Raw genomic sequence first — 12,903 nt, forward strand, 5'->3', positions numbered from 1 at the left:
CTCTGTTCTGGCAGCTCGCCAACTTCGCTGCTCAGGCCGTTGTCGACTTCGCTACTCTGGCCTTTGTCGATTTCGCTGCTCTGGCAGCTTCGACTTCTCTGCAGCTCCGTGTGCTAACTTATGTCTTGAGTGCACCGCAAGGTATGATGTGGGTGTTCCTGTTCTCCCATGTACTTTGAATGGGGCGGGGCTTCTTGCTGTAATTGCTATAAGGATGGGTTTTTCGCCTTCATAGTGGTTCGGTAGCACGCCCTGGAGTCCTTCTGCTCTCCCTTGATTTCCTTAACTCCCCACTTGGTTGGGAATCGTATGACTTGATGATAGGTAGATGGTACTGCTTCCATTTTGTGGATCCATGGACGGCCTAGGATGACGTTGTATGCTGATGGGGCGTCTACCACGAGAAACCTAGTGGAAAGGTTGACTCCCTCTGCGTAAATGGGAAGATCGATCTCCCCTACAGTAGTCGTACTCTCGCCACTGAAGCCAACGAGTACGGCCGCTTTCTTGATTAGTTTGGACTCGTCCAAACCCATCTCCCTGTATGCACTGAAAAACAAAATATTGGCAGAGCTACCATTGTCTATTAGCACACGCTTTGTTAAACAGTTAGCAATATAAATGGAAATAACTAAAGCATCATGATGAGGGTGTAGAAGCTTGTCTGATTCGGATGTTGCAAAGCTGATTGTTAGGGTTGGATCCGTTGGTCCAGCTTTGCCGGAAGGCGGAGCCACTGTTTTGCTTGATCTAGCCTGTCTAGCGTGTCTCTTGGCGGCTGAGTGGGTGATTCCGCTGACTTCAGAGCCTCCGGATATCACATTCACAGTTCTCTCATGATGTGGCGGGTCTGGTGGGCTGTCGTCTCTGTGTTTCTCTTGTCTTTCCCTTCCTTGTTGTAGGGTAAGCTTGCCCTTTTTGGTTAGGTAATCGGTGAGGTGGCCTTGATTTAGTAGGTGGGCCACTTCCAATCTGAGGGCGATGCAATCCTCTGTCCGATGCCCATGGTCTGCATGGAACTCACACCACTTGGACCTGTCCCTCTGGTCGGCTGGGGCCCTCGCCATTTGACTTTGTTGCCTAAATTTTTGAGAGCTAAGACCGTCTCGGTTGGCGAGATAGATAAGTTGTACTTCGGTATCTTGGCCCTTTCACGTGGTCGCGTTTCGTAAGGTTGGTCATACTGTCTCCTTCTGTATTCTTGTCGAGGAGATGGGTAAGGCTCAGACCGCCTATCATTTGTCCTCCTATCAACCCTGGAATCTCTTCTAGAGTTTCTGCTTGGTGAAGATCGGTGGTGGCTATATTGATCTTCCTCCCATTTGATTTGTGCCCATGCCTTGGCAAGGACGTCCTCCATGGTTCTACAAGGGTATTTGGTGTAGTGGTGCCGCCGGTTCAGGAACCGCCGGTTCCGGGCCCGAACCGGCGGTTCAGGGTCCAGAATCCGGCGAACCTGAACCAGCCCGGATGAAATTAAAAGGGCCGGTTTTCTGACCCTGAACCGGCGGTTCCGGTCCGGGCCGAGAACCGGCGGTTCAAGGGCCGAAAACCGGCGGTTCAAGGGCTTTTTCGTTTTTTTTTTTAATTTTTTTGTATTCTTAAATACCCAACACTGTGATTCACAAAATCAGATGCCCTGATAAATTGAACTTACTTAATCTAAAATAGAATAAAATCAAATTAGCAACCCAGAATAAAATTAGAAGAGTATTAGAGATGAAGGTTGGTGAAACAGCTGTTGTCGAATCAGAGAGGCGAAGGGAGGTGCAGCGGCGGCATCGCTGCTGTCACGGCCGTGCTACTGCCGGCGCTGACCTGGCTGAGAAAGCGAGGGAAGAGAGAGAGGAGGCGGATGGGCGGTGCTAGATCTGGAAAAGGGGAGGCGGCGGCTGGGCTGTGCTGCTGTCGACGCGGGGGCGGCGATGGCGGTGCTGCTGCTAGCCGGACGAGTGACAAGGGAGAAGCGTGGTTGTGGCGGTGGCTGGCGGAGGTTTCGCCGGAAGAGGGGGCGCGCGGTGGCGCTGGGTGTGAGAAGAGAGGAGATAGAAAGAAAAGGGAGAGGAGGAAGAAGCTGGTGGTTGGCCGCGATAGGGCTCCGGCGACGGCGTAAAGTGGCGGCGGCAGGAGGGCCGAGAAAGAGAGAGGGTGCGGTTATAGGTGGGTGGGTGTGTGTCTGCCTGTCTGGTGTGGTGTTAATTGAGGAAGGAGAGGGTAAAGTTTGAGTTTGAACTTTGAAATGGAGGAGAGAAGACCGGTCAAAAGGCTAGGCGCCTACTCCTAGCCCCCTGCCCCCCCTCCCCCCCGCCGCCTGTTGCGCCTGCCCCCCCTGCGCCCCAGCTGCTCTCCTCGGCCCCCGTGCCGGAACCGGCGGTTCCGGGCCGAACTGGCGGGCCGGACCGGCGGTTCAGGGTTGGGGGAAATGGGAACCTTAACCGGCCCGGATAACTGGCGGTTCGGCCCTGAACCGGCCCGTCGGTCAACGGTCCGGGCCGGAACCGTTGATCGGCGGGCCGATTTAGGGTCGAACCGCCGGTTCCGGGCGGCCCTTGGCAGCACTAATTTGGTGAGGTCTTTGTAGAGGTCTGAGTCGGGTAGAAGACCCTTTCGAAAGGCGGTGACCACTGTTTGGGTGTTACAATTGGTGATGGACACCTTTTCTTTGTTGAATCGGCTGATATAGCCTCGAAGAGACTCGCCACGTTGTTGCACCACGGCATAAAGGTCCTCCAAAATCTTCTCAAGTTTCCTGCTACTAGCATATTGCTGCACAAATATATCTGTTAGTTGAGCAAAACTTGAAATAGAATAATTTGGAAGGTTAGTGTACCACTGGAGGGCCGGTCCTGTCAGACTAGAACCGAACCCTTTACACATGCAGGCCTGCCTCAATTCTCGAGGAATTGCGGCAGTGAACATCCTTTGTTTGTACTGAGCGATGTGGTCGATTGGATCCGTCGTGCCGTCGAACATTTGCATGCTCGGAAAGCTAAACTTGATGGGCATTTCCACCAAGGCAATTTCATCCATAAATGGCGAGTCCGCATAGCAATTCTCTGAACTTTTGTGGATGGGTGCCGGGACACCAGGAATTCGCTGGATCAAGGCCTCCATTTCCACCAGCTTTCTCGCCAATTCTCCATCTCTGATTGCGTAAGGGCCGGTTGTGGCTGGTTGAGTGAATTCATTGGTGAACAGCTGGTCTTGGGTGAACTCCCTTGGACCGTGTCCGTCAGGCTGTTGGTTAACCTGGGTTGGCGGTGCGGCTGTTTGATTTGGCCCTAGTATGGTAGGTTGTGCGCCTCCAACGGCGGCATTGCTCATTGTTACGCCCGGTGTGGTGAAGATGGTTCGAGCATGTTGTCCTCCGGTGATGGTCGTTCCATCTTGTCGAGGAGTTCCTGACGTTCTGGCGTCCGTGTTGGGTTGCCCATGTTCCCGCATTTGCTCCAACGCGGATGTTGTCATGTTAATACCTGCATTCAAAGTCACACGACCAGTGTCAGTCTGGTTACCAACCACATTACGGTTTCTTACCGAAGATGACGGATCCATCACGGGGTGGTTGGATCCGTCCTTGCGAGTGATCGGTGTATCTCCCAGAGGCTGCATGGAAGACACTTGGGCTCGGAAGCCAAGAGGTTCGATGATTTTGATAGGCTCCATAGCCTCGAGACGGTCGTACAAGTTGGCATTCTCCCTTTCCAACTTTTTGCACCTCTCTCGCTCCTGATTCATCTGTTCAGTCAGGGCGGCGATCTGGGCGGCTAGGTCAGCCTGAGCATTCCCGTGGGGAGCGTCGGGAGTTTCAGATCCGTCACGACCGTCAGACATGATCGATGCTCGTAGAAATTTGTGGAAAGTGCGTTGATTCGCTTGATTGCTAGGGCCCCACGGTGGGCGCCAAATTGTGGAGGATGAATCCAACAATCACGAAAATGACGTCAGTCACGTCAGGATCGACGGGCACTAGCAACCTGAGACCACAAATAACATTAGAGCCCTCCGAAGAGCACCGGTGGGGGTGTCGATGGAAGGGCCTCCGACGCTCAAGTCAGTAAATAATAATAATAAAAATCGTATCGAAAGCAATGGAAAGTAAATGAAATAGTGAATCGGATCGATTTGGTCGATGGAGTTGAAGGTGATTGAGCAATTAGCGAGGGCCGTTGGGTCGTCCCGGTTGATCTGATCACCGGAGAACCTAAGGCTGGGAGCGTGGAGGCAGAAGAGTGCTAGAGAATGTGTTGGAAATGGGAATGATCGTAAGTATCAGTCTGAGTGTTAATGACGGCGTGTCCCTACATTGTGTTAATGAAGTAGTATATATAGGTATGGGCCTGACGGCTAAGGTTTTGCTGGCACGTCCCCTTAAACCCTGGTCGTTCCGATATTTGGGGGATCGTATCCCTGACCTCGTTCATTTCTTTCTCTCCAATTCGCTGCCCTTCTAGGGTTTGTTGGAATGTTCTTTGAAACCCTAGCGGCTCCGAATTTTTAGGAAATGATCTTCCGCGACTTTCGTTTGACCTAGTCACCCACGTTTGACTAGGTTTTCGTAAGCGTATAATTCAGTTTGTTTGCTTTCGTGTTGAGATGTTTACTATTGTGCCGCTGCCAGGGCGGAGGGGTCACTCCTCTGCCAGAGCAGAGGAATCGCTGATTCCTCTGTCGAGGACCTCGCTGATTCCTCTGGCGAGGCGCCAGAGGAATCGCGGCGAGCAGGGAAGTCGCTCCGAGCAGAGGAATCGCGGCGAGCAGGGAAGTCGCCCCGAGCAGAAAATTCGCTGATCCCTCTGGCGAGGGTGGTTTCGCTGACTCCTCTGGCGAGGACTTCGCTGATTCCTCTGGCGAGGACTTCGCTGATTCCTCTGGCGAGGCGCCAGAGGAATCGCGGCGAGCAGGGAGGTCGCCCCGAGCAGAGGAATCGCGGCGAGCAGGGAAGTCGCCCCGAGCAGAGGAATCGCGACGAGCAGGGAAGTCGCCCCGAGCAGAGAATTCGCTGATCCCTCTGGCGAGGGTTTAGCTGACTCCTCTGACGAGGACTTCGCTGATTCCTCTGGCTAGGCGCCAGAGGAATCGCGGCGAGCAGGGAAGTCGCCCCGAGCAGAGGAATCGCGGCGAGCAGGAAAGTCGTCCCGAGCAGAGAATTCGCTAGTCCCTCTAGCGAGGGTTCCGCTGACTTCTGGTCAGTCGGATTTTATCCACTACATTTGACTGAGCTTATAAGCTCTTCAAAACAGCTTATAAACTGTTTAGAAGCTTATAAACTCCTTCAAAGTGTTTGGCAAAATAAGTTCCTAAACAGCTTTATAAACTCTAAGAGCATATAAGCTCTCCAAAAAATAAGTTTCCCTACCCCAACTTATTTTTTATAATCTTATATGCAACAATCATTTTTCAAATGTTTTTTAACTATAATTTATTATTTTCATCATAAATCATCAAGTTCATTTCTCTTCGATTTTATTTCTCTAAAAATATATTTCCTCTCTCTAACAAAAAAAATTCTCTCTCTAGCTTATAAGCTCAATTATCCAAACACTTTGACAACTTATAAGCTGTTAAGAAACTACAACTTATAAGCTCTTGAAATATCTTATAAGCTCTTTAAAATAAGCTTAGCCGAACACCCTCTTAATTTTGTGCCCAACCTTTAGCTAAATATGCTCGATAAAGTCATTTTTTAAAACATTATGAGCATTTTTGTTACGAAGTTGTGCCTATCTTCATATAGCTAGACTTGTAATTCATTATGTGAAGAATTCAAAATTTGAATCATAATTTTCTTCACCATCTCTTCTTCGACTATTAAATATTCTAATTTCCATAAATTCAATAACATCGCAATAATTTAGGTAAATGTGTCTCTCATCTTCCACTATCATATTTTGTATGATGTTGCAAACAAGCATTACTTTTTTCATCATATCATATTCCCATATAAAAAATGATCGTTAAAATTGAAACGAGCTTGTATAACACTAAATGCTCACTCAACATCCTTTCGAAATAGCGTCTTGATGTTGAGCAACCAGTTGGTGTTTTCGAGTTTATGGACCATTAACAAATTTGACATTTGCTGCCTGTTAGAATGTTATTATCCCACATTGATTAGATGTTTCTTGTTTTAGCTAATACTCTTGTATATATACATGTACTCTTTATATTGATTACATAAAATTTTATTGCTACAATATTATGTCCACACATATCATGTAACATGGTATTAGAGCTCGAGGTTCTAGATTTTTTTTTGAAAAGTAGGGTTTAGGCTCATATTAAGGGGGCAACCACCTAGTTTTGTTTCGGGCTCACCGGTTGTCACTACTCCAGTTGGAGAACTGCCACCCTCTAATGACTCTATGATCGGAATTCGATCGTCAGCAATTAAAATTTGTCTCGCTTTTTTCTTTTTCCAAAGCGTGATAGCGTGTCGGCTTTGGTAAGGTTGTTGTGGGATCCATTTTGGTAAATGTTCGATTCTCTTGATTCAAACTTTAATTTTAACTTGAAACTGTTGGTGGGCTCTGCTTTGTGGTGGGAAACTATGTCTGAAGTTGAGCAAAGAACTGAAGTCGTGCTTGTCCCCAAACGACGAAGAGAAGAGAAATAAAAGTAAACAAACATGTGAGCATGAATTGGTGTCATTTCAAGGGCTTCAAATTTTACAAAAAATCTTTCAAAAGTGCATCACAAGTAGAAATGCATTCCAAGAAGTCACAAGTGATAATGAGTTCAATATTATAACCTCCAAGCTTGAATCCTAACAAAGTGGATGTTTCAATGACGCACTCAACTCTCAAGTGTTTAGAATGGACGTGTTTGCACTCAAATTGAAACAAGTATGCAATCTACCATAAGCTTGCCATTTATCCTAACTCTCTATACTTCAATGTGTTATAAATAAAGATCAACAAGGGCTTTTCTTTAGGTTGCAATGAGAGCTCTTTGGTGAGGTGAGGTGTTTATAGGCAAAGTGACTCATATCCCATACAATTTCCAAATTGAATAAGTCATATTCACCATTGTTCTTTTCTAATCAATCAACCAATATCCCCACATATCTTCTTTTTCACCCTATGAATACTTATCAAGACCATGATTCAAAAGGCAAATCAATCCCCTTTATACTTCTTTTATTCAACATTTCTTTTTGCTTTTCTTTTTCTTTTCTTTTCTTTTGGAGCTCATAGGGGACTAGTGATTTTCACTCAATCAAAGTTAGACAAGTAATTTCAATCATTTCTCATACATTTTCATCAAAGTAACCACTAACAATCTAAGTTCTACCCATCATTGGTTAATTCAAAGAAAGGCTATAAGGCACAAAGATGGTAAACTAGGATCGCATGAGAATTTGGACACAATTTAAGTCAAGTGGCTAACAAGGATGGCCTTAAATCACTTCAATATTAACAACACATCTACTTTTATTTTCAAGAGAGGACTCATGGCAAGTTCTAGAGATCAACACACATGCTCAAATGATTTACACTCAAGAACAAAATGAGATTGTAAATGTATGACAATCAAAGGCTCAATTCTCACAAGCTCATTTTGTTTTTCAAGTTCTTGGAGGTACAACATTTAGCTCACTTGTCACAAGTTCAAACTTTTCATGCATAATCCACAAGTGATACACACAATTTTTCCAAAAAACGATTCATATCATAAGCCCAATGACATTCAATCAGCATCACAAAGTTTGATACAATTATCCCAAGCAAAACAAAAACAAAAATATCAACCCAACTAACTCTCAAGCTTTCATTTATTCAACAATAACAAAAACAAGACAACAATACTAAAACAAACAAAAACAAGTAAAGCTTAAGATAGATGAGACAACTAATCCATCTCTCCCCTCCCCCCAAACTTATTTCACACAAAGTGAAAATGAGTTTGGAAGAAAAGAGAAGGAGAAGTTGTCTCGGACTCACAAAAAAAACTAACATATAAAAAAAATAAATAAATAAATAAATAAATAAACCATACAAAAATTAAAGGGTACCTTGTTGGGGTGCCTCCCAACTAGCGCTTAGTTTAACGTCATGAGCTAGACGTCTCCATGATGGTGTTATGGCTCGGGGGTGGTTCCAACGAACACTTCAACTTTTGGTTTCAAGGGCAAAAATGCCTTGATTCTTTCCTTCTCAACCACAAAGGTTCTTTCATCCTTCTTTCTCAATTCAATTGCTCCATTGTTGAAAACCTTGTTGATTTTGAAAGGACCCGTCCGTTTTGATCTTGGCTTTTCCGGAGGTAGTGATTGACGGAAGGTGAGGAGAAGGACTTCATCATCGGGTGCAAACTCCCGTTTTTGCATCATCTCGTCATTAGCACTTGTTATCCTCTCCTTGTAGAGGCTTGACTTCTCAAATGCGTGATACTCATCTAACTCTTTGAGTTGGAGTACACGGTCTTGCCCCATTGGATGTATCTCATTCTCACCAAAGAATGCATACTTCAAGTGTGTGGGGAGAAGCTTCAACTCCAAGCCTTGGGCTTCCTCCTCTTTCCTTTCTCCCTTCAATTTTTCTTTCATGTTGATGCAAGGTTCAATCACTTGCATCAATTTGCATTCCTCCACTCTCATTCTTTCTTCCCCATCTTTGTGCTTGGGAGCTTTGTGGATTGAGAAGGTAACACTCTCATCATTCACTCTCAATGTGAGCTTGCCCTTTGCAACATCAATTAGGGCCCTCCCCGTCGCCAAGAATGGACGTCCAAGGATCAAAGGTACATCCTTGTCCTCAACCATATCCAACACCACAAAATCCACCGGAAAAATGAATTTGTCAACCCTCACCAAGACATCCTCCACTATCCCTTTTGGATATGAAACGGAACGGTCCGCCATTTGCAAAGCAATCGTGGTTGGCTTAATGGTTCCTATTTCAAGCTTGTTGAAGATGGAGAGAGGCATCAAATTTATGCTTGCTCCCAAATCACACAAGGCCTTTCCAAAACGACCATTTCCAACATCACATGGGATAGTAAAGCTCCCGGGATCCTTGATCTTGATGGGTAGCTTCTTTTGAAGAATGGCACAACATTCTTCGGTGAGGTTGACCGTCTCAAATTCTTCTAATTTCTTCTTCTTGGATAGAACTTCCTTGAGAAATTTTGCATACTTGGGCATTTGTTGCAAAGCTTCAACAAGGGGGATGTTGATGTGTACTTTCCGAAAGATCTCAAGGAATTTAGAGAACTCACTCTCCACATTTTTCTTTTGAAGTCTTTGAGGGAATGGAATTGGTGGGCAATAAGGTGGTGGTGCCTTGTACACATCTTTCTCCTTCTCCTTATCGCCTTGCATTTTTGAGGAAATGTTCTCATCATTGTTCTTGACTTCCGGAGGTATCTTGGACTCTTCAAGTATCTTCCCACTTCTTATAGTGATAGCCTTGCAATGTTCTTTTGGATTCACAACGGTGTTACTCGGAAATTGCCCCTTTTGATGTTGGTTGCTTAAGGATTCAGCAATTTGTCCCACTTTCATCTCAAGCATTTTCAATTGGGTTGCTTGAGCCTCTAACCTTTCGTCGGTTCTTGTCATGTGGGCTTGAGTGGCCGTCATGAATTTCATTAAGATCTCTTCAAGGTTGAGCTTCTTCTCTTCCTTGATCATGCCATCACTCACCGCAAATCCGGGCGGTGGTTGCAAGAAGTTATTGGGATTACCATAGGCAAGATTTGGGTGGCGATTTGTTTGAAATCCTTGATTGTATTGCCCTTGCCCTTGCCCTTGATAACCACCTTGATGTGAAGGCCGGAAATTCCCTTGGCCTCGGTTGTTGTTGTTGTTGATGTAGTTCACATCCTCGAAGCTAGTTTGTTCTTCAACCACGGGCTCTACCCTTGATATTGACATAGCATCAATCTTGTTATTCATGGCGGTCAATTGAGCTGTCAAAAGAGCTATCGGATCCGAGCTTGTTGTAGCCGCCACCTTCTTCAAAATAGTCCTCTCCCCCGAAAATTGGTAGCTATTGGCGGCCAAGTTTTCTATGATGTGGGTGGCCTCCTCGTGGCTCTTCTCCAACAATGCTCCATTGGCCGATGCATTCATGTCTCTTTGCATCTCACCACTACACCCGGTATAGAATGAGCAAATAATGGTGTTTTGATCCAAACCATGGTTGGGACACTTCCTTATCATCTCTTTGAATCTCTCCCAAGCTTCATAGAAGGTCTCTCCATCGAATTGATGAAATTGGACAATGTCCTTCTTCATCTTCATTGTCTTACTTGGAGGGAAGAACTTGATAAGGAACCTTTGAGCCATTTTCTCCCATGTAGTGATGGAACCAATCTCTAAAGATTGATACCATGTCTTGGCCATGCCCCTTAGTGAGAAGGGAAAGAGTCGGAGTCGAATGGCATCCTCCGGAACTCCATTTATCTTGATAGTATCACATATCTCCAAGAAATTGCCGAGATGTCCATTCGGGTCATCTTGAGAAAGACCGGCGAATTGATTTTGTTGCACCATGTTGATGAGGGCCGGCTTGAGCTCAAAATTATTGGCATTGATTCTCGGGGCATGCACTCCCACTTGTTGGACCACGGGTTGGAACATATTGCTAATAGGTGGTGGTGGTGGTGCATTCCTTTGAGCCTCTTGCTCATTGATTTGCCCTTGCATGTCCTCCAATTGCCTTTGGAGTTGACGGATTAAATCGAAATTTTCCGCCATAGCTTCCTCCAACTCTCTATCTCTTCTTGTTCTTGCTTTGTTGTGTCGGCAAAAAGCTTCAACCTCAAGGTCTATAGGTATAAGAGGTGCACCTTTAGACCTTGTATTCATACACTACCTATCAACCAACAAGAACAAAGAGTCAAATCACAATCTTAAAATAGAAAACAAAAATTAAAGCAAGTAAAATGTCTAAAGTAGTTAAGCACAATGAAGCAAAATATCACAAGCAAAGAAACTAAACTAATCCCCGGCAACGGCGCCAAAAACTTGTTCGCTAATATTTTCACCACGCCGCAAGTATACGGGTAGTTGTAATATATGGAAGCAAGGTCGTATCCCACAAGGATTAGTAGTTCAATCTAGTGATTATCCTAATTCATTATGCTATAGCTATTTAGACTAAACGATTGAGTGATTGGTTTGATTATCTACTAATTACTTAACAAGTGCAAAGACAAATAAAACCAAATAAGCAAGTGGATTAATAAGATGATTAAGGCGATTTAGGGACTAGGCATCGATGATTAAGCAAAAGACTTCAATTATAGCTCAATATTAATCTTGACAATCCTAATTATCTAGAGTGATCTCCCAACTAGTTCTAGCCCCCTCCCGGACGACTAGAGCGGTAGATTACGGGTCATAGTTGCCGTCCCCGGTCAACTTCTAACCTATAACTCCCAAAAGCACACAAAGATCGACATACTCTCACCCAACTCTCAACCTCCCGGTTATCGAATTGATATGTTTCAAACACCTTATCTATTGCAATTATCCTCTCCCGATTCAAAGTGCAAATTAGAAATGCATAGAATGTGGCCAACAATCCATACAAGAAATAAATCAAGGGTTTGAAAAGATAATGTGCAAATGAACAAACAAGATTTATATTGAGCATAAATAATCAATCCATTACAATAATCATCTAGCCTAATCCCCAAATCAAAGAGAAATTTAGCCTAACATGTTCAAACACAACAAACCAAAATCAAAGAAATACATAAATGAAAGAGAGAGTAAGAAGTGACAAATCCTATTAATGAGCTTTCTTCAATCTTCTCTCCTCTTCAATGCCTTCAATCTTGGTAAAAGATGTGGTAATGGAGGCTAGGGTTTGGTGTGAATGAATTGGGGAAGATGGAAATGGGTGAGTATGAGGTTGGGGATGATGAATAATGTGAGGAAAAGGGGGAGAAATGGGTTTAAGGGCTGAAAAACGCGACTCCGCTCTTTTCCCGCGGTCATGGCCCGCGCCCGTGGTGCTCAAACGTGGGCAAAACTCAGGGAACCCGCGGTCCCGCCCCGCGGCCGCGGGTGGTGACCGCGGTACACCCCTGGAATTGGGAACAGCTGACCCGCGGTCCCACCCCGCGGCCGCGGGTGGTGACCGCGGGGTACTGGGCGTATTGCGCAGTCCGCTCGTTTTGCTCCGTTCTCCCTCGTCCGGACTCGGATTTGGTCGCCGTTTGCGCTCACGGATTCCTCTCGAGACGTACTTCAATCTCATATCTTCAAAATCCTCCAATGAATCATTGAGGTTTCCTGAAATTGCTCCAAAACTACACCAAGATATCAAATCTTTATAAAACTAAATATTCGGGCACAAACAAGCATTCACAAGCAAAACATGAAGGGAAATGACAACAAAACATGTGGAATTGAGGTACGAAAACCATGTTTGTCACCATCACAACACGAATCATAGTTAATAAATTGAGTGCTACAAATTATTTAGATTGGCGTCAAATTATTGAAATATATTTGTTGAGTGTCTCTATAGATGATCATATCTTCAATGATCCTCCAGTCGCTGCAAATAAAACTCTTTGGCTATGAGATATGCTCATTTGTTTTTATAAATACTCAACTCCATTAATATTGAGGTGGTTTGGATGGTTTTCATTGTCGGAATGTGAAAGCTTTGTTGGGCTATTTGGATTTTATGTATTCTGGGAAGAAGAATATATCTCATATTTATGATGTGTGCCAAGCTTTCTATAGACTAAACAAAATAGACGAATCTCATACTGATTATTTTATGGAATTCATTAGAACTTATGAGGACTTAATGTGTTCATTCCGTTTAGTGCCGATATTACTATTCACATGCTCGGCCTCAGCATGAGAAGATGGTTGTAATGAGTTTTTTAGTAGGACTTCCATCAATTTCGACACTGCTAAATCTCAAGTCTTTTCTG

At 44.7% G+C, this 12,903-nt stretch overlaps 1 protein-coding gene and 1 non-coding gene across 2 annotated transcripts; one reads left to right on the forward strand and one right to left on the reverse strand.

Moving 5' to 3' along the window:
* Nucleotides 1-206: 206 nt before the first annotated feature.
* LOC130988403 (uncharacterized) lies at nucleotides 207-1,067 on the reverse strand. The gene has a single exon (XM_057912258.1). The coding sequence runs from the start codon at nucleotides 1,065-1,067 to the stop codon at nucleotides 207-209; it is 861 nt and encodes a 286-aa protein (XP_057768241.1).
* Nucleotides 1,068-10,136: 9,069 nt separating this feature from the next.
* On the forward strand, nucleotides 10,137-10,243 carry LOC131007367 (small nucleolar RNA R71). The gene has a single exon (XR_009096070.1). It is a non-coding gene; the product is annotated as a small nucleolar RNA R71 (small nucleolar RNA).
* The last annotated feature ends 2,660 nt before the right edge of the window (nucleotides 10,244-12,903 follow it).

The sequence above is a fragment of the Salvia miltiorrhiza genome, chromosome 1, assembly GCF_028751815.1.
Source record: "Salvia miltiorrhiza cultivar Shanhuang (shh) chromosome 1, IMPLAD_Smil_shh, whole genome shotgun sequence".
Taxonomy (NCBI): Eukaryota; Viridiplantae; Streptophyta; class Magnoliopsida; order Lamiales; family Lamiaceae; genus Salvia; species Salvia miltiorrhiza.